We start from the raw sequence: 25000 nt of genomic DNA on the forward strand, positions 1-25000 counted from the left end.
TTAACTGGGTATCGGATAACCAAGTTTCAACAGAGGAAAAGGCTTCCTGTGAGACTTTTTGCAGTTTGGGTAGAGACTGGGCTGAGCAGATGATGGTTGAGTCATCTGCGTATTGTATGAGTGTGCCATGTTTGGTGGCAGAGGCTAGATTATTGGTGAAAATAGAGAAGAGTAGGGGTCCAAGGATGGATCCTTGGGGAACCCCTATAGAGACAGGTAGTTGGGGAGATATGTCATTCTGCCATACAATGGATTGTTGGCGGTCAGACAGGTAACTCTGAAACCAGTTGATGACTGATTGAGAGAAGGATAGATTATTGAGGACAGAGATGAGTTGTTTGTGTGGGACCATGTCAAATGCCTTAGATAGGTCTAGGAAAGTAGCAGAGGAGAGATGGCCATTGTTTTTATGCTGAAGGATAGTGTTAGTAAAGGAGAGTAAGGCAGTGGTGGTGCTATGGTTTGGTCGGAAACCATGCTGAGTACTGGAAAGGAGGTTGTTAGTCGTCTGAAACCTGAGAGTGAATGCATCCCTCTAGTATTTTGGAGAGTGGAGAGAGAATAGCTGTGGGGCAGTGATTGGTTAGTTCTGTGGAGGGGCCGCCTTTTTGGAGGGGAATTATATGTGATACTTTCTATAGTGTAGGAACGTAACTTTCTGACAGAGATCAGTTAATCAAGATGGATACTGAGTAGGCCAGAGCATCCGCTGTGATTTGTAGGTATTCACTTGGGAGGTTGTCTGCTGCTAATTTGGTGGGCTTAAGTTTAGTTAAGAGTTTTTTTATATTGCAGGTAGGTACAGGAGAAAAAGAGAAGGCAGTGGGGAGATTACTAGTTGGAGGGGAGGGGGTTGTGTTGTTTAGCTAGTGGTAATATGGTTTGTGTGAAGTGTGTGTTGAATGAGGTAGCAATATTTTTGGAGGAGGGAGGGATATTAGGAGGAGGGGCACTGACTTTACCTGGGTGGAGGATGGAGTTTATGGAGGACCAATATTGTTTGGGGCTGTGTTGGGAGGAGTCTAGGGCAGACTGGTAGTATTGAAATTTGTCCTGTTTTATTAGCTTTTTGACTCTATTGCATAGTTTTAGGAACTTCTGTCTAGTTGAGGGGGTTTTTGTTTTGCGCCAGTACTCCCAGACTTTATCCCTGTTTTTCATTTCTGACTTAGTGGTTTTCTGTAGCCATGGGGAGGGTTGTGCTTTGGTTCTGGAAAGTCTTATGGGGGTATGGTAATTAAGGATGCTCAGGAAGGTAGTATTAAAAAATTCAACTATGTCATCAAGACTGAGGTACTTTAGAGGATGCCAGTTACATTCTTTGAGGGATGGGATGAATGTGAGTGGGTTAAAGTTTCGTTTTTTACAAATTTGACAGTAGATGACAAGTTTAGCTTGGTATAGGTATTTTTTGAGTAGGAGAGATCTTTGAATGTAGTTTATTGTACATAGATAATGGAATTGTTTTATCAGATTAATATTTTTACAAGATATGCCATCTATTGTGTAGTATAATACTGTTTCTGTTTTTAGTCAAGTGGAGACCTTTCAGTGTTTGCCTTTATTGTTGAACATGTATTCTCATTCTGAATGTAAAGAAAAGTTTGTGCAGTTCAGTGCTGTTCCATAGTTATCAAAATAAAATGGCGCAGATGTTGTGATCATACAGAGGAATAGACCAGTCTGTCCAATCACCTATGGATCAAGAACATTTTGCATGTAAACAAAAAGGAGCTGTTAGAAATAGTTCATGGATGTAGAAGCAAGTTATGGTGGAAACAAATCTCATGTCCTTGCAAAGCATATTCAGAAAATTCATGCCGTGTATTTTATATATGTAAACTGCTATTGCATGATCCTTGTAATAATCTGCGTGGCAGACATTCTCGAGATGGATACCCAACTCCACCATACACAGTGCAGGAGTTTAGATTTGTACTTGGATGGGAATTTATTCAACATCCTCTTCACACTATCCACAATCCAATGGGGAGATTCATCCAGACAGTGAGAAATGTTATGAGAAAGTGTAGTCATTGACAGAAGTTATGAGAATTGTTTTCTTGAATTCTGGAATGTGATAATACTTTGCTGCTGGGGCTTTGTCTCTCACCAGCTTGATTGTTAATGGGCAGAATGTTGAAAAGCAAATAATTTTTTTCTGCATTACTGAAAATCAACACAAAGTGAAGTGCTGCAAAGAAATCAAGAGAGACCAAAATGCTGCTTATAGAAACTTTAAAAGACTGCAGATTTACTTGTCGGAGACTAATGAAATACAAAAGCCATGGGAAGGTTTACAATTAATGGGAAAATGAGCTTGGAACTGCGTATATGCGTAACATTTCACTTCCACCTCTGTCATGTAGTAATGGTACATGGCTAGCCAATTCATGTCCTGTTATTGTGTAAGCTAAGTACTCAAGATCTGTTCCTAAGAGCAGGCAATCTCGGTGCTTGCCACGCAGTTTCTGTGCATTTGACTAGAAGTATTGAGAAACTTTAATATTCAGGTTTGGTGGTGTTTTGCAGATGTGTTTGCTGACAGAAAACCATAAAAGCCACTGTCCCCAGCCATGATCTATTCATGTGTTTTTTGTCGTTATCATTATTATTAATGTTGTTGTTGTTATCGTTATTATTATTAATGTTGTTGTTATCATTATTATTATCATCACAATGATCAGGCTAGGGCTAGTAGCTGTGAGTGACAGCAGTAGCCTATTTCTTTGACTGTCTTGCCATCTTGTTGGAGGTGATCTCTAAAAAGCTTCAGTCTCGGGGCAGTTCATAATCCGAGTAAAACAGTCATTATGCCTTCTTAGTGGGTAGGGGTGGGAATAGTTTATATATATCTAAGAGCAAAAACTTGAACTACATTACTGTGGCCATTCATTTATTTCACTTTCATTACAAATTAACATCAGAGGGGTATGCAGAAGGTGACTGTCCTTTGGGAGATGGGGACACATGTTGCCGTGGAAAGCATAGGGCATTTATATCACCACCGTTGTTTTAATTATTGATGCTGCTTTTCAGGAGGCAGTATATGTACTTATGTGCGATGAGCTGAAATGTAGCACTGAGATCCATATGTTTCATATCCAGTATGCAGTCAGTGACTTTTCTATCTTATCTTGTGTCTATTGATTGTCAAACCATAACCCAGTAACACACTGATTCCCAAACCTGAGCATGTTGTTTAGTCATTGCAGTCCAGTCTAGTTCAAGCTCTTACATTCTTTAGTCAACTGAGTTCAAAATATGTTGTCTTTCTCTCTTAACAGGTCAACAAACATCACTTTGAGTTTCTAAAGGTTTCAATGGTTTCCTTTTGCAAAAAAGATCTTGCTTCTTCTGCGTATCTTCCTTTTTAAGATTATTAAATTTTAGTACTGCCAACCCTTTAGAGATTTGCTTTATATCAGGAAACATTCCTTTTCACTTAGAGCTTATCAGAAAATTGAACATCCTTGTTCAATTACCCTCACTTTGGTCTGGCAATAGGGGAAAGAACCTTTGTAAATATGGGCCCTGTCACTTGGCAATACCGCCTAACTGATATTAAACTCAGCAAAATTTAAAAGATGTCAAATAAAGTTGGAATGTATTTTGACTCAGTGAACATAGCTGCTTTGATAATGATGGTTAAAAGTATAGTGAATGCCATAATTACAGTAAATATAATCACAGCAATGAAAAAGGCTTCATGCACAGTAGAAAAGACTTTGTAATTTGTATATAAATGTCCTGTATAAATGTAAATACCCTTAATGTATACTTCTCAACCTCTTAGAGCACGAATTTTGGGCAAAGCCTATATAATGGAGGAGTAAAGGCCCCAAAATAGGGGCAGATTGTAAATATTGGTCTTATAAATCTAAAACAAGTTGCTAGAATAAAAGGTTTTGTGATGGTATGCATTTTCTAAAGGATTTAAACTTGGTTGTATGCAGTTATTTAGTGACTTCAGTCCTTGGTGATTTGCAGTAAAGCTACACATTTTATGAGGTACAGACCACAAATGAGGGTAAAAATAATTTTGTGAAAATCTGGGGAGTTGAGAGTTATGCCTTAAATGTGATAGAATTTTAATCTACTCATTTCTTACTACCGTTGATTTGAAGACATCTTGTATACTGTTCTTACTTCACTGGTATTTTGTACAGTGTCGCTTGTAAGCCTTTTAATACATATTTCATGCAGACATATACACACACATAAAAATATATTTATATGTGTGTGTGTCTGTGTATCTATATCTATATATCTATATCTATATATATATATATATATATATATATATATATATGGGTCTGTTCATTTAATCAAACAGCTAAACATCAAAACCTAAGTAGCGAACGTTCATTTCAGCAAACAAATGAGATGGGGAGAGTAACTAGTTGTCCAACACTTCCCCGTCTCACACAACAAAATATTTCAAACCCACCTAGAGATTCAAGCTGGTATTGCTTGTTTAAACTGTGGTTTAAGTTAAAACAAGAGATGAGTGCTTGTCAGAACGTCATCAGATATAAGTCAAACATAGCAATAACAGGCAATATATATTTTTATTATTACTACTGTTATTCTAGTATTATTATTAGACTTCATCAAAAAGTCTTCTTACAGATGAAAGTGCTCATCCAGGTTTCAAAAAGTAAAGTTCTGTTTTGACTTCTCAACAGGTCTTTGGAAAATTATTTAATTATTTAATTAGAAGTAGTTTTTAATTTACTTGTTTAGCTGGAAGTATTTTTGAACTGTCTTTTTGGAAGCAAAATAAATACCTTCGGGTCAGTAAGAGTAATCCACAACAACTTGCACTCTCTAACATGGCCCTTCTGGTTAATTTTTATTTTTCCTGGGTCCAAGTTCCAGTGGTGACAAGAAACCAGGCTGATGTGGAAGGTGACTTTCTGACCAGTGGAGACCTAGTTCTTCAAAGATTTATAGTGGAGATTTGGAGAGAATTTGCTACCAATTCACCTTCTTGCCCTTTGGCTTGACTACTGCTTCTAGAGTTTTCTTAACCCTAGTAATTGACCAATACAGGGCAAAGTATGTACTCTTATCTTGATTGTCTGCTACAAACCCAGTCTCTTAAGAAGGCAGTGAACACCATATAATTTGTACAACAGTGTGTACAGAAACTAGGCATTATGTTGAGCCTGCAGACATCAACAGTATTCCTGCAAGTACTGCTTGACTCTAGTCTGTCTAGGGTCTTCTTCCCATAGGAGGAAGTGCTCGCTCACTGTCTTTTTTCAGCAAGCTACACAAAAAGTCACGTGGATGACTGTATTCTATGGCACAAGACCACTGCTGTTCTAATAGACCAAATGGTCTGTGCACATAAGAGGAAGATCCAGTGAAACCTCAGGAACCTGGTAGCACTCCCAACCATTCGGACACCTCTTCCAGCCCTGCCATATTTAAAAAAAGGAATTGAGCTAGTGGGTCACTGCAGCCCAGGAGAACAAGGGCATGTCTTTCTGTCCTCCCAAACCACAACTTGACTTTGACTACAGATACCTCTGAGCACACTAAAGGGGGTTCACTGTCAGGGTCTGAAGGCTCAGAGGACCAGGTATATCTTTCAACTGCCCCCGATTTTACAGAATGTCTCTGGTTATTCCTCAGATTTTGTCCCGTCCCTTGTAAATTTCTTTTCTGATGAATCACTGAGAATTGTAATCCATCAATAGTGCCAGACATTACAGCTTCACATTTTTATTGTTCAAAAAGTGCATGTTGAGGTAAAAACCTTTGTTCTACTAACATTTTAAATAAATTAGAGTGATATTTTACAACTTTTCCTGATTTGGGGCCTTTAAATCCACCCCCCCCCTCTTATTTTTAACTCTGTCCGGAATTCATGAGCAAGGAATTTGAGAGGTATAGGATATGGTTAAGGGCAGAGTACAAACTCTGTGTAAATTTGGAAAAGATGCTAGCATGTCCAGTATGCCATCCAAGCATTGAAACCACTGTGAGTTCCAGGCATCCTTAAAATAGTCACAAAGATCCCCACGATCAGGTAGTATGTGATGTCCCCACTCTGGGGCAGTAATTAAGGAGGCTGAATCCTCACGATTGACACTGGAGAGGGACGTTTGCTTAGAATAAATATGAATACACTCAGTATTTCCAGATGCAGACCTCTCTGCAGCAAGCACAATTTCCCTTAAGAGCACACAGGGAACTCGGTCACCCTGGGGTCTGGATTTCTTTATATCTGTAACCCTCCAGGACCCCAGTAAGGCTCTCCACTGGCACAGCTGCAGGTGTAGGTCCTCAGCTGAGTGTCCAAACAAAGTCCACCAGCGCCCTCTCTGTGAAGTCAGAGCTTCATGTCCCTGCTCCAAGTAGCTGACACACACTCTCTTTGAAGTTAAATTTTCACAAATGCAAAATCCTGGAAAAGGCTGGCACAGATTACCTGCTCTACCAGCTTTGCCCAGACTATAAGGTAGATTCACTGCCACCAGTCAGTTACTATAAGGCTCTTAAAAGGGTATCCAATTATACTGAGTGAAGTTAATACTACTACTAATGGTAATTTGACAAAGCAGTAAGGCTTTCAGGAATGACCAGAGCTGTCACCAGATAAATATATGCAAATACTCTCAAAGCTTAAATATTGTCTAAAAGCACCAGACGCAATGAAAAGTTTAAATGTATTTAATAATAAATAATAAAGAACATGAAAATACTATCTATCTATTTACAATAAACACCAGAGTTTGTCACAGGAAATATTAAAAATAACACAGCTGGAAAGATTCACACAGTTACAGAAAAACAGTACTTAACTAATGTCATTATATTTTCCTGACTAATCTAAAGAGTTACTATTCCCTGGCTCAATTACTAGAGCAAGGCAAGATGAAGTAGGTGAGGGATCCTTCTTTGTCAAGTTTCAGGAAACAGACTGCCCAATCTAACAGACTTCTCAATATAATATCTATAAATATTTTTTCTGGGATAGCTTACAGAATTATATCGCATCTGGTCATCTGACTCTGTTTCCCACATTATCACCAACACTAGAAGCTGCCATGATTTTAGCACCTGTGTGTTACCATGCACACATTTAGAGCTTTGCTCAGATCTGCTGCAGCTCCTGGAAGTCGTAAAACAGTTTCAAACCTCTACCCTGCCATGGTAGCAATTAGCTCCCTGATTGAGACAACAAAGAAGACTTCCTGATGCTTGGTTTCCCAGGCATTTTGTCTCTGGCTATAACCAGAACTTTGATACAATCTTTATGGCTAATTTAATTTTAACTATTTTTCAAAGTTAGCGTTAAAACATACACATTTAATTCAGTTACAATACAGTCAGGACCCACTGTTAGTACATTTTCAACACAAGCATCTGTACAAATCAGTTTAATATAAAAATTTAAATATAATTCTTTACAAAATTCCAGCTAGCTGTGCTGGCATATGTTACATATCTACTGCCCTATTTCTTCTGGTATAGTTGGCAGTATCGCCTATCGTCATACAGTATATCAACAAACACAGGGGCACTGAGAACCTAGGAGATGAGCATAAACTAAAACATGTAAGTGACAATTTACATTCCCACAAAGAACAACTTAGTGTCAGAACAGCTGAACAGAATCTCATCAGTCCCACATGACTGGCACTGCACATACAGGTTTCCTCTCCCTGACCAGAAAATAAGGGCTGCTAGAGTCCGATATATTTCATTGCTTACCTGTTGCAGTATTCCTTATGTATGAGAATATCTTTTCAAGGAGACCATACTTCCAGTCAACGTACCAAAGCTTGAGCCCCTTCCTTTTGTGTCTTATGGCCAACATGTGGCCCAAAGCACAAAAATGCTTAGCAGTACATAAGGGATGTACGGGTCTGAATATTTTCAGAACTTTCTGCCAGTCCAAACAGTGAGACTACCTTTCCCTTTTTGGTCTGTCAGCCACATGGCCTGTGGCAATTTCCACTGTGTTTGGGCAGATAAGTCTCTCCATTGGGAGCCGTGTTTCCTTTATTTTTGACAAAAAGTTTTTTTTTTTATGTCAGCAAAGAAGGATAAATGTAGTTGTTGGAGGCAGATAGCACAGATATATAGTCACACAGTTGTTTGGTATTGGACCTTACCATGACTATAAGCTGTGTCCTATTTGTAAATTCTTTGACGTTAAATGCTTGAGAAGTCACTTAGCTACTTTTAATATCTATTTAGAAAAGTAGAGATTAAAGGAGCTCAGTCAGGGAAGGATGGTAGGATAACCCCTGAATTTTCCCAGTCTGATGTCCCTCAGCAGCTGAGAAATAAGATTAAGAAGTTAAAGCTTGAAACTTCTCTTATCTGGTCAGAACTGCTTGTTTCTGCAGTGGAGATTGATGCCCATTCAGACCACCCTGTGTTAGTTGCTGCTCCAACTCTCATAACCCAGCTGGAAGCCAGTAAGGTGCGGCATATAGGCACACCCACCATGACCAACCTATTCAGTCTGGTTACCTGTTCAAAAACTGCATGATCTTCTCTGTCATTTACAAGGCCCTTAACTGAGATGCATCCTCTCCACTCAGTCACAATGTGTGACTTAAGACCATTTTACATCAATGGCAGCGTTTGCTTCTCCCTCTAAAATACTAGAGTTAAAAAGGAGAATATACAACAGATCAGTGACAGGAATCATTTTAGGAGGGATACTATCAGGAAGGTTTAGTATATAAGCAGAGGAACCAGACAAGGATGTTCTCCTTTCCTTCTGTTATTTGCCTTGCGTTTGGAGCATTAAACAAACAAACAAAAAAGCTCTTACAAATCAAGGGATGTAACTTGTTTGGTAATGAAAAGAAAATAGCCGTATTTGTTGATGATATAATATATCCGGCAGACCCAAAATAGGATATTCTAGTGTTAAGGAATGTTTTCTAATAGTTTCAAATATTTTTTGGATAAAACCAATAAATGAAGATAATTTTTTGTGCTTACACATAACTTAGTTGAACAGTATCCATATTTATATTGGCATGACAGAATGTAATACTTGGCTGCCATGACAGTGTTTTTTTAACCCATAAGCTTAAGAACATCTGAGAGGAGGCTAATAAGATGATTAGAAAATCACGAGACTTGAAGCTTATTATCATGAGTTTGGGTTGTAAGATACAGACAGTGAAAAGTTTTATATATGTAAGCCATGCATTTTTGTCAGCAAGATGAGAAGTTGTGGATAATTAACAAGCAACTGTAACTGTTTTATTTAGGAGAGGAAGTAGGCATGCGGTATAGAGAGAGAGGGATTAATATTTTGGATGCAAGCCATTAAGGAAAATGGTAATAGCCATACACATGGCTTAATCTATAAAGTGGCAGAAAATTTTATAAAGACTAAAGCAGTATGGCACTGGAACCCAGAAATTCTTCACATACGGGTGGGTTTACATTATTAACGGTGCACAATTTAAGCAGGAGGTGGCTGGAAGTAACTGGGTGAATTTAGCTGTGGAAGTAAGCTACTGGGAACAGATACATTGAGAGGGAAGAGTAACAGAGTGTGAGGAAGCTAAGCAAGTATTTGGCGTGCAGGTTTGGGAGGGAGATTTCGATAGAGTGTAGACAAAAAGAACAAGAGAGAGAGAGAGGCATAATAAGTGAAAGTCTGGCTGTGTTGGAGCTTCTGTTGATGCCAAGAATAGATGCTGCCATAAAAAAAAAGACATTATAAGCAAGGCATAGAAGGTGAAACATGATAGCTATAAGAATCAATGAGGTGAGCTTAGGAAGAATTTGGAAAGAGTCTAGGCAAATGATGGGAAGGGATTTGTAGGGCACCTGCATATGCAGCAAAGTCCAGACAGTTCAGGACATTTGCATGGAAATATTTCTGCAGGTAATTTTGTATACGAAGCAGACTACAGAATTTGATCTACAAAGTGGGGCAGAGGTGTTGGAAGTGTGAAGGGGAAAAGAGAGAAAATGAATTTTAGGTACATATGGAGTTCAGCAATTACAGTGACACCTTCAGAATGCTTTAATACAAATATTGGGGGAACAAAATGTAGTATACCAAGGATGATGTTTTTGAGTTGGTGGTGATTAGGGTTAGAAGTGCCAAAACATAGGAAGGCCTTATTACATTTAAGTGTGTTAGCAGCCAAAGGCTCATTAACAAAAAAGTGGAAATCAAAGAATGCATCAGTTTTAGGGCTTGTACTGAGAAATTAAAGAAATGGAGCTGTTTAATGGAAGGATGAAGTAGAGTGGCTAAAAATAAATGGCATATTTGCGATCAATACACGCAAAATAGTAGACAGGAAGACATGTTGTTTGAGAAGGTTATTGGGTATTGAGAAATGTGTAGTCGTAATGTAAAGACTTATACTTGAAGTTATGGGGAAAACGTGTAATGCATGAAGATGCCAATGGAAAATAGTCTTGAAATGTTATAATGTCTGTGAACTCTGTGTGTGTGGTTGCGTGTGTGAGATTAATAAATCTTGTTTAAAAAGGCAGATGTTATATCTGATACAGCTTCCATCTTAGCAGTTTTTGTACCCTGTACCAGGAATTAGGGTACAGTCCCTTGTGATAAGCTGGATCAGCCGCAGTTTCAAGACAGTCCACCTCTGATGTGTTACTACCTTTGTTAGCTTCTTTTTCTGGCTTTTATTCTGTACTCTGTATTGTGGACATGTGTACCATGCACTCCCAATTTGATTACACTGGTAACATTTTACTCGATGACATGAATATGTACTGTAGCCAGTGTCCCCCCTTTGCATATGCTTTTAAGTTGTAAAGGTTTAGAATGTGTTCATGAGTTTTGTTATACCGTGGTATCCCCTTATGCAGTTGTGCCTTGCTGCCTAGATAGACTTCTCCCATTTTCCCAGGTCCTGAGCTGGGCTACATTCCTATATCTGTTAACCAGATTTCACATCCTTAGGCAAAGTGCAGATCACTTGGTCCATTATTATAAGGTCTTCAGGCATTTCAAAAGAAGTAACTTGAAAGCCACTCGCCCACCTATGGAAGGATTTGCATATTTCGGTCATAATGTCACTAACACTGTTCTCTGCTTTCCTTCTGTATTCTCTAAACTTTTCTTTGAGCTTCATAACTATGTTTGAAGCATTTAAATAAACAGTGTGTTTATCATAATTGCAGAAGTCCATATCAGTCATTTTAGTTGATACATGCAGTGTCTTGCCCTTTAGCAGTAACATTAAAGACCTCACACCGATGGTAAACCAGAAAATTATCCAATGAAAAAGAACATATCTGTGAAATCTCATTATAGGTAGTATGTCATAAGGTCAGTGTGAAAAACTGGAAATGGAAGTGAGCTTATGTCCTTTCCTTTGTTGTATTTGTGTCTGTTTTTTAAAGTGTAAAGGCTGAAAAGCAGTAGGGTCAGTAAGTGACCAAGGTCTATAAAGGTTTACATAGGGAAGCATTTTTTATAATAAAGTCTGATTTATTTACATAGGAATTTTAACTGCAGGGTACAGATTATACATCTAGAAGATATGACTCTCTTTAGACTGAAAACCTTTACCATCATCATCCACATTTTCTAAGCTACATGTTCTGTTGAGGGTCTTGGTGGTGGCAAGCTGAGCAGGGGTAGATCAGGCTTGTTTATTCCCAGCAACAGTTTTCTCCAAGCATTTCCAGGCAAGTTGAGGGACATATTTCCTCTGAAGTGTCTTAGTGTCTTCTCCTAGTGAATGGTGCCTGGTGATCCTTCTGTAGGAGGTGCCCAAGTGATATCCTTACAAGGTGCCCAAACTATCTCAGCTAACATCTGTCAGCACAAAGGAACAATAACTGCCCTTTGACACCCTCCAATGTTGCAAAAATGCTCACTTTGTGACAGAGAGTAAGCTCAGCTACACTGAAAATTAACCTCATTTCTACTGTTTGTAGCTCTTCCTTTTGGTTGCTGTCCAAAGCTTGTGATAATAAATGAGGACAGGGACATAGCATATACTGCCCAGTAAAATGACAGCTTTGTATTATGAAACCTGCAATACTGCCACTGCTGTACCAGTCAGTCGGTCAGTTTCACCCTATTACTATTCAAATAGACTTTTTTGTTCCTCTCCAGTTACTACCGATAGTCACATTGCAGTTCATTTGTTTCTGTTGTCTTGTTTACATTGTTGTGGTCATTGTTTCTTACTGTATCACAATGCATTTGTTGATTGTTTGTTGCTCCCCACAGATTTGGATGCGCTTGTCTGGTGCCCTTCAGAAAAAAAGGAATTCTGAGATGTCGTACAGAGAAATTGTTAAAAACAGCTCCAATGATGAGAGTATCGCTGCCAAGCAGGTAATTTGCTAAGTAAACTTTCGTAGAAGTTTTAAAAGTTCCTCATGAGTCACTTTTATTCCCTAGAGAGTCTGTGAATCTGCCTGCCACTAATGACTTTAGCTTTTCTTACTGATAACTGATCAAACAGTGGCATTTGGACTGGTGGCAAAGAATTTCTAAGGATAGTACATCCAGCCATCACCTTTATGACATATGCTTTATGCAGGGAACATATGTGTGACATGCGACATACCTTAAAGCAACCTAAAGGCTTTTGTACACTGGCCGGACATTGGGCCGCCCATAGCAGGGAATCCCTATTGTAAAGAATACTGCAGCAGTGAAGGAAGGACATCTACCATTATGGTAAGATCTTACACAACTGTACTTTCCTTTGCCAGTTTTCTCCAGTCCCCTCTTGCTTATTCTTTGTACCACTAATTACAGTTATCCCTGATGGCAAAATCTCGTATCTCCATTCTGTTATTTGACTGCATTATGCTGTATGGCTACCGTTATTCTCCTTAACGGTCTGCATCCAAAATCCCACTCTCTCCTTATTTTTTGACCCCCCCCCCCCCCGTGCTTCATCATCTATCCCCATCCCTTCCTACTTTGAGCCTTAACTGTGTAGTTCTAATATATTCCTTCAAATCTTAAATCACCTTTGTGTATTGTAAAGATCAACTTAGCCTACTTGACCTTTGCCCTTTTCCCCTCCCAGATAAAATCCTTCAACTCCCAAAAAGACTTGAAACTGTCTCAAAATCTTCCACAATACTGAGATGTCCTTTTCTGTTTTTATCAGGTCCAAAATAATATCTACAAATAAAACCAATTTTTTTATTGACATATGAATTATATCCTTGAATTTCCGAGTCCTTTATTTTCTTTGCCAGTGGCTGTAAATGTAAAACGAATAAAGGGTAAAGAGGACACCCTTGTCTGGTACCTCTGTTCAGATGTAACTTAACAGGGGGGACCCCACCCCCACCTTCAATTTTTGCCTCCAATCCCTCATAGTTCCTCTTAATTAACCTTATTATTATATCAGGGTATACAGAAGCTTTCATTACCCTTTTTTTCTGCATTAAGACAACAGAGGTATTTTCTTGTCTTCTGCTTCCCTCTGGATTATTATTGTTCTGTTAATGTTGTCAAATTTTTGCCTCCCCTCCACAAAATCACACTGATCTGTATTTATCAGTTTTGGCAACACCTTTGACATTCCTTTAGCTGTTATGGACATAAACGCTTTATAATCATGGTTTAAAATTAAAATGGGCCAATGTGAATATGGGTCTTCACCATCTTTAGGTATCACAGCCACCACAGCATTATTCCAAGGTGTTGGTGCTTCCCCTCCATTTTAAAATACTGTTAAACAAAACCTTCCAGATCTTTATCATTTGCTCCACTCCTAGCTTCCAAATTTCCACAGGAGTAAAATCTATCCCTGGAGACTTTCCTGCAGATTGATTATACATCATTATTTTTATCTTATCTCTTCCTGCCTTAACTAATTGGCACACTTCAGTAAATATTTCTGTTCATGGTCTTTCTTGATTTCCTCATTTCTCAGCTTTATACAAATTTTCATAAAGTGTCAGAAAAAATCTCTAATATCTCTACAGGATATCGGGTGAATTTTCTTGTTATAAGCTCCCTGGCTTTGGCAACAGCTCTTTCTGTTTTCTGCTGCCTAAGTCATTGTGCTAAAATTTTTTGCCCTTTGTAGTTGCTATCAAAAGTGTTGCTTAATGGCAGTCTTTCTAAACTCATGCACATAATCCAGATGTCCCTTATGTTCTGCTTAGCACTCTGCAGTTATGCCTCCTCTTGTTCTTTATGATTCCTGTTATTCCGCAATACTTTAACCTTTGTCAGCCCCTATAATTAATTCCTGTTACTTCTTAACCATATCTCTTTTTTCTTTTATTTCTAGCCAGTTTTAAACTCCACTTTCATCATTTTATTCCACTCACTAGCTATAACTTCTGAAGAACTGTCCGTCTTCCCTAATAAACGAAGTTATTTCCTCTACCCATTCCTTAAAATCTTTTTTTAAGAGGTTCCCTATTTTATTAACAAGAAGCATCTTTATTAAATTATCACTTATGACATAGACAGTCATACATTTGTATAAATTAAAGTAAACCATAATGACATAGTCCCAGTTGCAAGTATTTTACATCACTGAACGTACTGACATAATTTTATTTGCAAACATTATACATCACTTATAATCTACCCAGTCATTGTCAGTCAAACATTACATTGCTCATTCAAATCCTGCCTTCTTTTAACTACCTTTTTCTAAAGATCCCAGTTCCAGTTGTTTTGTCTCTGTTAGTATATTCACTACTAGTACAGTTGGTTTAGACTTTGATTTCCATTTTCTAGTAATTGCTTTTTTTGGCAGCCATCATAATTAGACTTAGCAAGATCTTACTATATCTTGACAATTCTGATTCTGTATCATAGCTCTCTGACAGAGTAGTATGCAGTGAATCTTTAAAGTCTGCCAACTCATTACACTTACCTCTTTTTTTCCCATCACACCTCCAGTATTTGCTGTCTACCTGAGGAAAAATTCTCTGGAGTCTACTTGGGGTATAGAAATACCTATGGAAACATTTCCATACAAAAATCCTACTCTCCTAGATTGTGTTGCATTTTTGGGAGACAAACCTATATCTTCCCACTGTTTGTTTGTGAATTGCATATCCAATCTCTCTTCCCAATCCTTTCTAACCTCCTCTGACTGATTTTTGAAGTTATCTTGCAATGTTTTGTATGCTCTACTAATTATTCCTTTTTTAAAAGCAGCTTCTGTTCTAGATTCTTCTAAAAACTCTATCAGTGCTGGTATTTTGTTTAGGACCTCCCTATTTCTTACCTGTAGTCCAAATACATTATTGGCATCATCCCATTCTATTACCTTTCCCACTCTATATTTATTTGCTCCCAACACCTTGGTTCCTTTGCCAGTTTTTCTTCAATAAATTCCAGCCCCTCTTGCCTATTTTCTGCATACCTAGTTGCAGTCATCCCTATCAGCAGAATCTCCTTCTCCATTTCCATGTTGACTCTAGTTCCTATAGTGTTTTGTGCTACTTTATGAATATAATAATCTGTATGGTTATTGTTATTCCCCTTAAAGGTCTGCATCCAAAACCCCATTCTCTCCTTTGTTTCTTGAGCTTCCTGCCTGTTTCATCATCATCCCTTTCCACTTTGATTTATAGGTTTCTACTTGTGCTATGTATAGTAGGCTTAACTGTGTAGCTCTGAAATACTACTTCAAACCAGGCAATCCCAGTCTGCCTTGTTTTATTGGAAGAATCAGTTTAGCCAACTTGACAGTTGCCATTTTTCCCACCCATATGAAGTCCTTCATCTCTTTATTAATTGCTATCTACAACTTCTTCTCTGGTTGATAAAAATATGCCTGACCTGTGTATAAAACTGAAAGGCCTAAAAACATTTTAATTGCTTGTATCTTGCAATCCATATAACAGAGCTTCCAATGTCTCAGTTTTTGTATTATCTTTTGTTTAGTGCCTTCCACATATCCTTAGCTGCCACATTGGAATCATTCTTAATCCATACTCCTAAATACTTCATGATGTTCATCGTGCATACAGCTGCAGTAATCACAGATGGGTTCTCTGCCGTCAGGCGGGTCCTTGGTCGGCCGAATTCCAAAGTCTAGGTCCGGCGTCAGTTGTTGTCGCTTTCTTTCCTGACGTCAGTGAGGCAGGGGTATACAAGACACAGCCGATGCCATTTTCTTCAGTCTTTTTTGCCGCGCGGTGCCCGAAGCAGAAGCAGTTCGCAAGTGCCGGTCGGCCAGCTCCTGAATTTTACGAAAAATTGGAAACCGAAGTCTTCTTTAAAGCTAAGTACCCCATTGGGGAAACTTTTCTTGCCTCAGACCGATGTCAGAAAAAGTTACAGTTGTATTTCTTGTGGGAAGCAAATACCACATAAGGATTTCCATTCCCTCTGCATACCTTGTTTAGGCCCAGACCATGACGTCTCGGGCTGTCGCTTTTGCGCTACTTTCAATAAACGCACTGTTAAGCGTCGGGCGGAGTTCGCCCAACACCTTTTTGGTAAAGCCTTTGATTATAAAATGTCGTTGGAGATTCCGACTACTGTTTTGTCCAAAAAACGCAAGGACAAGGACCGACACGCGAGGTCCGCGGTCTCCACCGACACCACGCCAAAACCGGCTACACGTGGTCCGGTTCTCAGCGAGACACCTATGCAGTCCCTGACTACCGATGGCACTTTTTTGGCGGTGTCTTCTGTAACCGAGACCGCAGGTACCTCGGCCCATACCCAGACTACAACCACCAAAGCCATTGTGAGCGTTGAGCCTCCTAATGTGGACAGGTCCACTTCCACCCATGGTGTCTTTAGACCCTCATCTTCCTTTTCCATTAAGGCCTTTACTAAGTCCAAATCAGCCAGGCATCCCAAGAGGCCTGTTGCACAGGGCCCATCTCCAGGCCCCATGCCTAAAAAGCAGATGCTTAAAATGGCTGAGGATTTAATTACTCTTATCAGGGGTTACCAACCCCCTCCAGACAAGAGACCCAGAGTGGAGGAAGATTCTCCCTCTTCTGATCAGGGCTCCATTTTTTCAGAACATTCTGATGTAGAGGAACACTCTTACTCCCCTTTTGAAGATTCTGATGCAGAGCAGTCCATTCCTTCTGTATCTCCTCCAGAGGATTTTTCTTTTGGGGAAACCTTGCACACCTTGAGGGAACACTTCCATTGGGAAGGCCAAGACTTTTCTGATTCCAAGAAAAGACTTAGGGAATTTCTTTTTTGTTACCTCAACACAGACCTCTGGCGATACCTCCTGTCTTGGACATACTTGATGATGTTTATTCGGAGGCTTACCTTAATCCGGATTCCCTGCCTCCTGCCCCAGTCAAGCCTGATGGGTACTACAGAGTTCCTAACTCCCACCAATTTCTTTACAAAAGTCATAATGCTGACCCTGAAACCATTTCTCAAGGTCCCAAGGGAATGAAGGCCTCTACTGCTAAGAATCCACTACCTTCCGAAAGAGAGTCAAGATCCTTAGAAAGGTGGGGAAAAAGGTATATACCTCGGCCACCCTAGCCATGAGGGCCTTAAATTGTCAGTTTCATATGCTTAAATATCAGCAGTTTCTGTTATCACAATTAAGAAATAAAATGTCTCAACCTGAACAACCAGATTTGAAGGAGTTGCAGGATATGATGCATAGTGCAGAACAAGTGGGTAAACACACTTTACAATGTGGCTATGATGCCCTAGAGGCCTCAAGTAGAGCTGCTGTTACAGGCTCAGTCATTCGTAGACATGCCTGGCTTAGGGAACAAATCTTGCCTGATCATGTGAAAGCTAAACTACTAGATGCTCCTTTACAAAAGGATGTGCTATTTGGTACTAATGCTGAGGAGATACTATGGAAAATGGAAGAAAAAGCCAAATCTATGCAAACTGTCAAAGCTTTTCTACAGGTTCAACCACCACGTTTTAGCAGAAATTGGCCTTCTAAAAACTGGTCCTTTCTAGCCACGGACAAGCCCCAAAGCGGTAGATACAGGCACACAAGGGGCAGAGGACAATCACAAGGATCATATAGAGGCAGGCAATGGCAAACTCCAGCACCAAGAGGTGGCGAAGACAGTGCACAACAATACAGGAAACCACAAAAACAAAAGAACTCTGGAACGGTGCTGTTATGTATCCAAAAATTTTAATAAAACTCTGCCATAAAAAACCTACAAACTTCTGAGAGGTAAGCGCTTTCGGGTGTTGACCCTTCATCAGACAAAGGTAAAATGGTGCAATATTCTAACTTTGAATATATTATTTGTCTTGCCCACGTAAAAACATGGGCAGGACTTACAATTAGCCAGATACACTATATCCTTCTTAGTCCTGCAAGTGGCTTTAGCTTTCAACATATAGGTCCTATTAGTAACAGAATGTATAAAAGAGACATCTTGAAAAATATAAGGGCAGGCCTTGCATCTACCACAAGGCTTGCTGCCTGCAGATAAAGCAGGGGTATAAGATAAACTAACATGTTCCCCACATAGAATGTCTTTTAGACTCTTATTCTTCCTATATCCAAATACTGGAGATTTCTTTAAGTTTACGGAAGTAACATCTTATACTGAGATAGACTTCTGAGATGTCACAATAGCACAGACTTTACAAGGTTTTTCTACCAGTCTGTATAGAAAGGGGTGTTGGAAAAATACATTTTTAACTTTTGATAGTATGCATCCACGATACACTTTTCCCAACATAGTACAAGGACAGCTAGCCAGGTTATCTAGGAACTGCACGGATGATATTTGTTTCAACAATGAATTGGAGAGTTTGAAGGATCTTTTTGTAGAGAGGGGGTATAATGAAACCATGGTCAAAGATGTTATAGAGAAGCATAGAGATAAAAGGGGTCATAAATATAAGCCCTGGTTATCTAGGCCTGCTAGAGAAGCTATACCTTCAAGAGAAACGAAACAGGATGCTAGATTTAAGGTTATGTTCACTTATAGTAGTGATATAAAAGATATCACTGGAATTATAAGGGACAACTGGAACATCACCTTACTAGTGATGATAGAATCAACACCATAGTAGGGCCGACTCCAGTATTTGGATATAGGAAGAAAAAGAGTCTAAAAGACATTCTGTGTGGGGAACCATGTTAGTTTATCTTATACCCCTGCTTTATCTGCAGGCAGCAAGCCTTGTGGTAGATGCAAGGCCTGCCCTTATATTTCTCAAGATGTCTCTTTTATACATCCTGTTACTAATAGGACCTATATGTTGAAAGCTAAAGCCACTTGCAGGACTAAGGATATAGTGTATCTGGCTAATCGTAAGTCCTGCCCATGTTTTTACGTGGGCAAGACGAATAATATGTTCAAAGTTAGAATATTGCAACATCTTTCTAGTATAAGAAACAAGGACACACATAATGCTTTGTTCAGACATATTAGTGAACAATCCTACACATTGTTTTACTTTTAGGGCCATAGTCAATGTAAGGCTTAACAAGAGGGGGGGTGACATAAAACACTACACAGAACAGATAGAGTCAAGGAAGATCCTAGAGTTTATGGCACATAGGAATCCAGGGCTCAATGATGTTGTTCCTATTAAACCCACCTTAAAAATAGGGTTTTTTACTGAATTGATTTCACTAATTGTTCATTGGCTGTGTTCTTATTTAAATTGTGTTCTGCACCATTTTACCTTTGTCTGATGAAGGGTCAACACCCGAAAGCGCTTACCTCTCAGAAGTTTGTATGTTTTTTATGGCAGAGTTTTATTAAAATTTTTGGATACATAACAGCACCGTTCCAGAGTTCTTTTGTTTTTGTGGTTTCTCAATCGTTGTTCTCTGGTTGGGGTATCAGCACCAAGCATTTGTTTTTTGGTTGAACAATAAAGGAAACAAACCCAATGACTTCCTTCTTTCCATGCCAAGCAAGTCTCAGCTGGCAGCACCCTTGGGAGGAAAGTTGGCATTATTTACAAGAAATTGGCATATTGTCACAACAGACAAATGGATCCTGGACGTTATAAACAGAGGCTACAGATTTAATTTTCACACTCTTCCAAAAATGAGAGGCATGCCAAACCTGCCACACAATCAAAGGGCAGAGGCACAACTACAAATTTCAAAGCTCATAGACATGAAAGCTATTCAAGAGGTACCTACTCACTAACAAGGTCAAGGTTTTTATTCCAGGCTATTTCTGGTACCAAGGAAAGGAACCAACTGGAGACCCATTTTGGACTTATCCATCCTAAACACATTCTTACTCGTACCAAAATTCAAGAGGCTCACATTACATCAGCTTCTTCCCATGTTGGGCAAGGAGTTTTGGCTGGTAACATTGGACCTCAAGGAGGCATACCTGCATGTCCCAATCAGACAAAGCTGCAGAAGATACCTCAGATTTCTTGCAGGTTCAATCCAATATCAATTCTCTGCATTGCCCTTTGGCTTATCTACTGCGCCCAGAGTATTGACGAAATGCCTGGCATCAGTAATTGCCTACTGCAGACTTCAAGGGATACAAATTTACCCTTATTTGGACGACTGCCTGATCCAAGCGGGCAGCAAGCACATACTTCTGGAACATCTGGCTTATGTAACACGGTTACTGAATTCCCTGGGATACACAGTCAACAAAGAGAAATCCAGGCTAACACCATCTCAGAAAATAACTTTCCTGGGTGCCAACTTGGACACAAACACCCAGATGGCCTATCTTACCCCAGAAAAACAGGGGCAACTAACTCAGTACTTCAAAATACTAGCAAATTGTACCAGGCTTACTGCAAGGAAAATCCTGCAGGCTCTGGGCTTCACGGCATCTTGCATTCTTTTAATCCCATGTGCAAAGTTGCATATGAGGAAACTTCACTGGTACCTAAAAAACCTATGGTCTCAACACAGCCACAGTTTGGAAACAATAATACCAATAATTACATGTTTGCAAAAGGAATTTCTATGGTGGACCCAAGCATGTCAAACAAACACAGGTCTCCCATTCTGCAAGCCTCAAGCAAATCAAGTCATCACAACAAACGCCTCAGATTACGCCTGGGGGGCGCACATGACAGACAGGTGCATTCAGGGCAAATGGTCCCAAAAGGAAAAGCACCTTCACATCAATCAGAAAGAAATGCTAGCAGTGATAAATGCAATTACAGCTTTCAAGGACCTCCTGCATCCAGGACAATTATTGATAAGAACAGACAACACCACAGTAATGTGGTACATAAACAAACAAGGAGGAAAACATTCATACCCCCTGTGCAGACTAGCCATGACACTTTGGAACTTGGCTCTGGAATGGCAAATCGAACTTCAGGCACAGTACTTGCCAGGTTTGGAAAACACGCTGGCAGACAATCTAAGCAGAAATATGACAGATCCACACGAATGGAAGTTGCATCCTCAAGTGTTTACAAAGATAATCCAAGCGTGGGGGAGGCCAGACCTAGATCTCTTCGCCTCCCACAGGAATCATCAATTGGAAAAGTTCTGTTCAAGGACCTTTCATCCAAAGGCCTGGAGAGTGGACGCCCTTTCATTCAGTTGGACAGCATGGACAGTTTACGCTTTCCCACCTCTGCCTCTTCTGCCCAAGGTACTCTTGAAAGCAAGAGCAGACAGACCGAAGATGATACTGATTGCTCCAGACTGGCCAAGACAACACTGGTACCCACTCCTGAGGAGCCTAACACATACTCCTCCCTGGTCCCTACCCCTAATGCCTCTTCTGCTGACTCAGCACAGCTACAAAACTCTTCACAGTCAGCTGAAAACACTCAACCTCGCTGCATAGAAAATTCCTTAACAACCACAACAGACCCTACTCCCCAAAGAGGTGCAGGATGTCATTTTGGAGGCCAGAAGGCCATCTACTAGAAAGGCTTACTCCGCAAAATGGAAACGGTTTTGCTCTTGGAATGAGAAAAAAGGCCAGGACCCTAGAAAACTGAATTTGCCTCAGGTATTACAGTATCTAGCTGAGCTGCTGAACAGTGGACTTTAATTTTCCTCCATAAAAATCCATGCCTCAGCCATTTCTGCAGAATTCAACACTAATCCACCCTTATTCTCTCACCCACTCTTAAGACAGTTCCTTAGAAGGGCTAAGAATATAAGACCACCAAGGAAACAACCAATGCCAGTCTGGGATCTTAATTACATTCTAGAAAAATTAACATTGCCTCCCTTTGAACCAGCTGCCTCAACAGATTTGTAATATTTGTCCTGGAAAACAGCCTTCCTTCTGGTCATTACCTCAGCTCGTAGGGTTTCGGAAATACAAGCCCTCATGGCTGTGCAGCCCTTTCTCATCTTCCATCAGGACAGGGTTTCCCTTCGAACCAACCCGTCATTTATGCCTAAAGTGGTATCCAGGGTAGCTTTAAATCAAGCCATACACTTACCTACCTTTTACCCCAATCCTCATAACAAGGGGGAAAGGCTGCTACACTCCTTAGACATCCATAGACAGCTATGTTATTATTCGGACAGAACAAAGCCTTTCAGGAAATCAGAACAACTTTTTGTGTCCTATGCTGTAGGAGCTCAAGGGAAGCCAGTTACCAAACAGACAATTTCAAAATGGATAGGCCACTGCATACGGTTTTGTTACTCCTATCATGGAAAATCTGTCCCTACAGGCATGATATCCCACTCCACCAGGGCCACAGCTACCTCTACAGCCTTCCTCAGAGGAGTTCCTACCAAAGATATTTTGGAGGCAGCCACTGGGAGTTCTGTGCATACCTTCACAAAACACTGCCACCTGCCTTTATATTCCAAAACTAGAGCAGGCTTTGCCACTGCTGTGTTGCAGGGCATTCTGGCTCATCCCAGTTCCACCTAGTGCCTACCACCCTGTGCGTAGCTTTGGGATTCTACCCATCTGTGATTACTGCAGCTGTATGCACGATGAACATAGTACAGTTTTGTACCTACCATAAATGTAGAATACAGCTGCAGTACAGTTTTCCCTCCCTCCTTCCCCTCTTGGTAAAGGCCTAGGGCCTAACCCCTCTTCATACAACCTGATTGGGTTATCCTTCTATGGTATATTTGCTTGCAACTACTGATTTTTGATTATATTGCATTGCATGTATATAAATATAATTTATGTATTGCCTTCCTTCTGGGGGCACCTGACATGTGGGGCAAGAAAGACTGAAGAAAATGGCGTCGGCTGTGTCTTATATACCCCTGCCTCACTGACGTCAGGAAAGAAAGCGACAACAACCGACGCCGGACCTAGACTTTGGAATTCGGCCGACCGAGGACCCGCCTGACGGCAGAGAACCCATCTGTGATTACTGCAGCTGTATTAGCACTCGAATATCTACATTTATGGTAGGTACAAAACTGTACTTTGTCATGTCCCATAAATCTGGATATTGCTGAACCAATTTGTGTGTGGGTAAATAATTTACCACTATTGCCTTTATTTTAACTTCATTAATTTTGTATCCCAAAAAGATGTGAAACTGTCACAAAGTGTTAAGCAACACTGTAATATCATTTTCTGGTTTTATCAGGTATAAAATAGTATTGTCTACAAATAGAGACAGCTTTTCTTGACTACATACCAATTATATCCTTGAATTTTTGAGTCCCTTATTTTCTTTGTCAGTGGTTCTAAATATAATGCAAATAAGAAGGGGGAAAGAGGGCACCTCTGCCTAGTTTCTCTGCTCAAGCAGAAATTATCAGAGAGGCACCCATCCACTTTAATTATCACCTCTGTTTCCCTCATATATCCTCCTAATCAGCCTTATAATTTTATCAGGGAATGTAAATGCTTCCATTGCCCTGCTCATAAAGTCCCAGCTTACTCTATCAGATGGTTTCTCTGTATCAAGACCCACCAACAACAGTGATATTTTCTTATATTCTGCTTCCCTCTGGATCATTGGTGTTCTGCTAATGTTGTCAAATGTTTGCCTCCTTTCCACAAAACCAAATAGATCCATATGTGTAGTGTTGGCATCACTTTTGCCATTCTTGTAGCCATTATAGACATAACACTTTATTATTTTGGTTTAGTATTGAAATGGGCCTGTATGAAGCTGGATTCTTACCCTCATTAGATATTACAGCTACCACTGCTTTTTTCCAGGATATTGGTACTTCTCCTCCTCTTAAAATACTGGTAAACAAAACATGAGTTTCCCATTTTGACTAAGAAATTGAGATGTGGTAAGAGAAAAATGAAGGATGAAAAAGGGTAGTTAAATATAAACGAGAAAATTGTGGATATAGTTGAAATGTATGTATAGAATATGTATCAGAAAAAAATGTGACAGTGGGTGCTTGGAAAGTAAAGATGATGAAAAATGAGGCAGTGAAAGAAACGGAAAAAAGAATGGAGAGGAAAGTGTTAGAGGGTACTATAAGAGAAAGTAAAGATGAATCCGCACCAGGACCAGATGAATTAGGGTATAGTTTTAATGGTAGGGGGTAACTAGATGCACCTTTTGGTAGATTGTTGTGTCCCCTTGGATGTTCTCAGCTTAACACCAAGCTTGTGGACATAACTTGCTGTGCAAATACCAAGACTAGATGGCATGTGGTAGTTCAGTGCCCTCCCACAAGATATTTCAGAGTACACTGGCAACATCTCAAAATCCCTTTCATATCAGTGAAAGACAGAGGCCAGAGTCATGATCTGTTTCTGCTAACGTAGAATCCACATTGTCTGTCTCGAGTTCAAGGCTTGATTGTTGGATAGAGTCTCCTTTTCAACATACTGACGTAGTATTTCTCAGGAAAGCTGAAGAGTTTGATACTTCTGTAATTGGAACACGCTTCTGTCCTCCTTTTTGAAAATGGAGATCACCACCCCAGTTTGCCAGCCAGAGATGCTATCTCTACCTTCCATACAGTATTGAAAAGTTGCAATAAATGCAAAACTCCAACATTATCTGGTATGTTCATCATTTCCAGTCTTGCAGAAATGTTATTCACTACAGTGACCTCATCTACAGGAATGGATTTAAGTCATGTTAGTTCTTTCTGGCCCTGCCTCCACAGAGGGGAGCCAGAAGTTCATTGTTCCTTTCACCTTTTGTCAGTGTCTCCATTTAAGGTCAGCATTTCTTCACCTCTGCTGA

General features: G+C 39.8%; 1 protein-coding gene across 2 annotated transcripts in view; it reads left to right on the plus strand.

Annotated features, from left to right (window-relative positions):
- Positions 1–25000, plus strand: part of SGSM3 (small G protein signaling modulator 3) — a 1391341-nt gene that overhangs the window by 563973 nt on the left and 802368 nt on the right. For both annotated transcript variants that reach the window (XM_044068352.1, XM_044068343.1), the window contains exon 6: positions 12215–12322. In XM_044068352.1, coding sequence (XP_043924287.1) covers positions 12215–12322 — 108 coding nt within the window. The remainder of the gene's footprint in view (positions 1–12214; positions 12323–25000) is intronic.

Source organism: Protopterus annectens, chromosome 1.part0 (genome assembly GCF_019279795.1).
Source record: "Protopterus annectens isolate FY-2018-M chromosome 1.part0, PAN1.0, whole genome shotgun sequence".
In the NCBI taxonomy this organism is placed as follows: Eukaryota; Metazoa; Chordata; order Ceratodontiformes; family Protopteridae; genus Protopterus; species Protopterus annectens.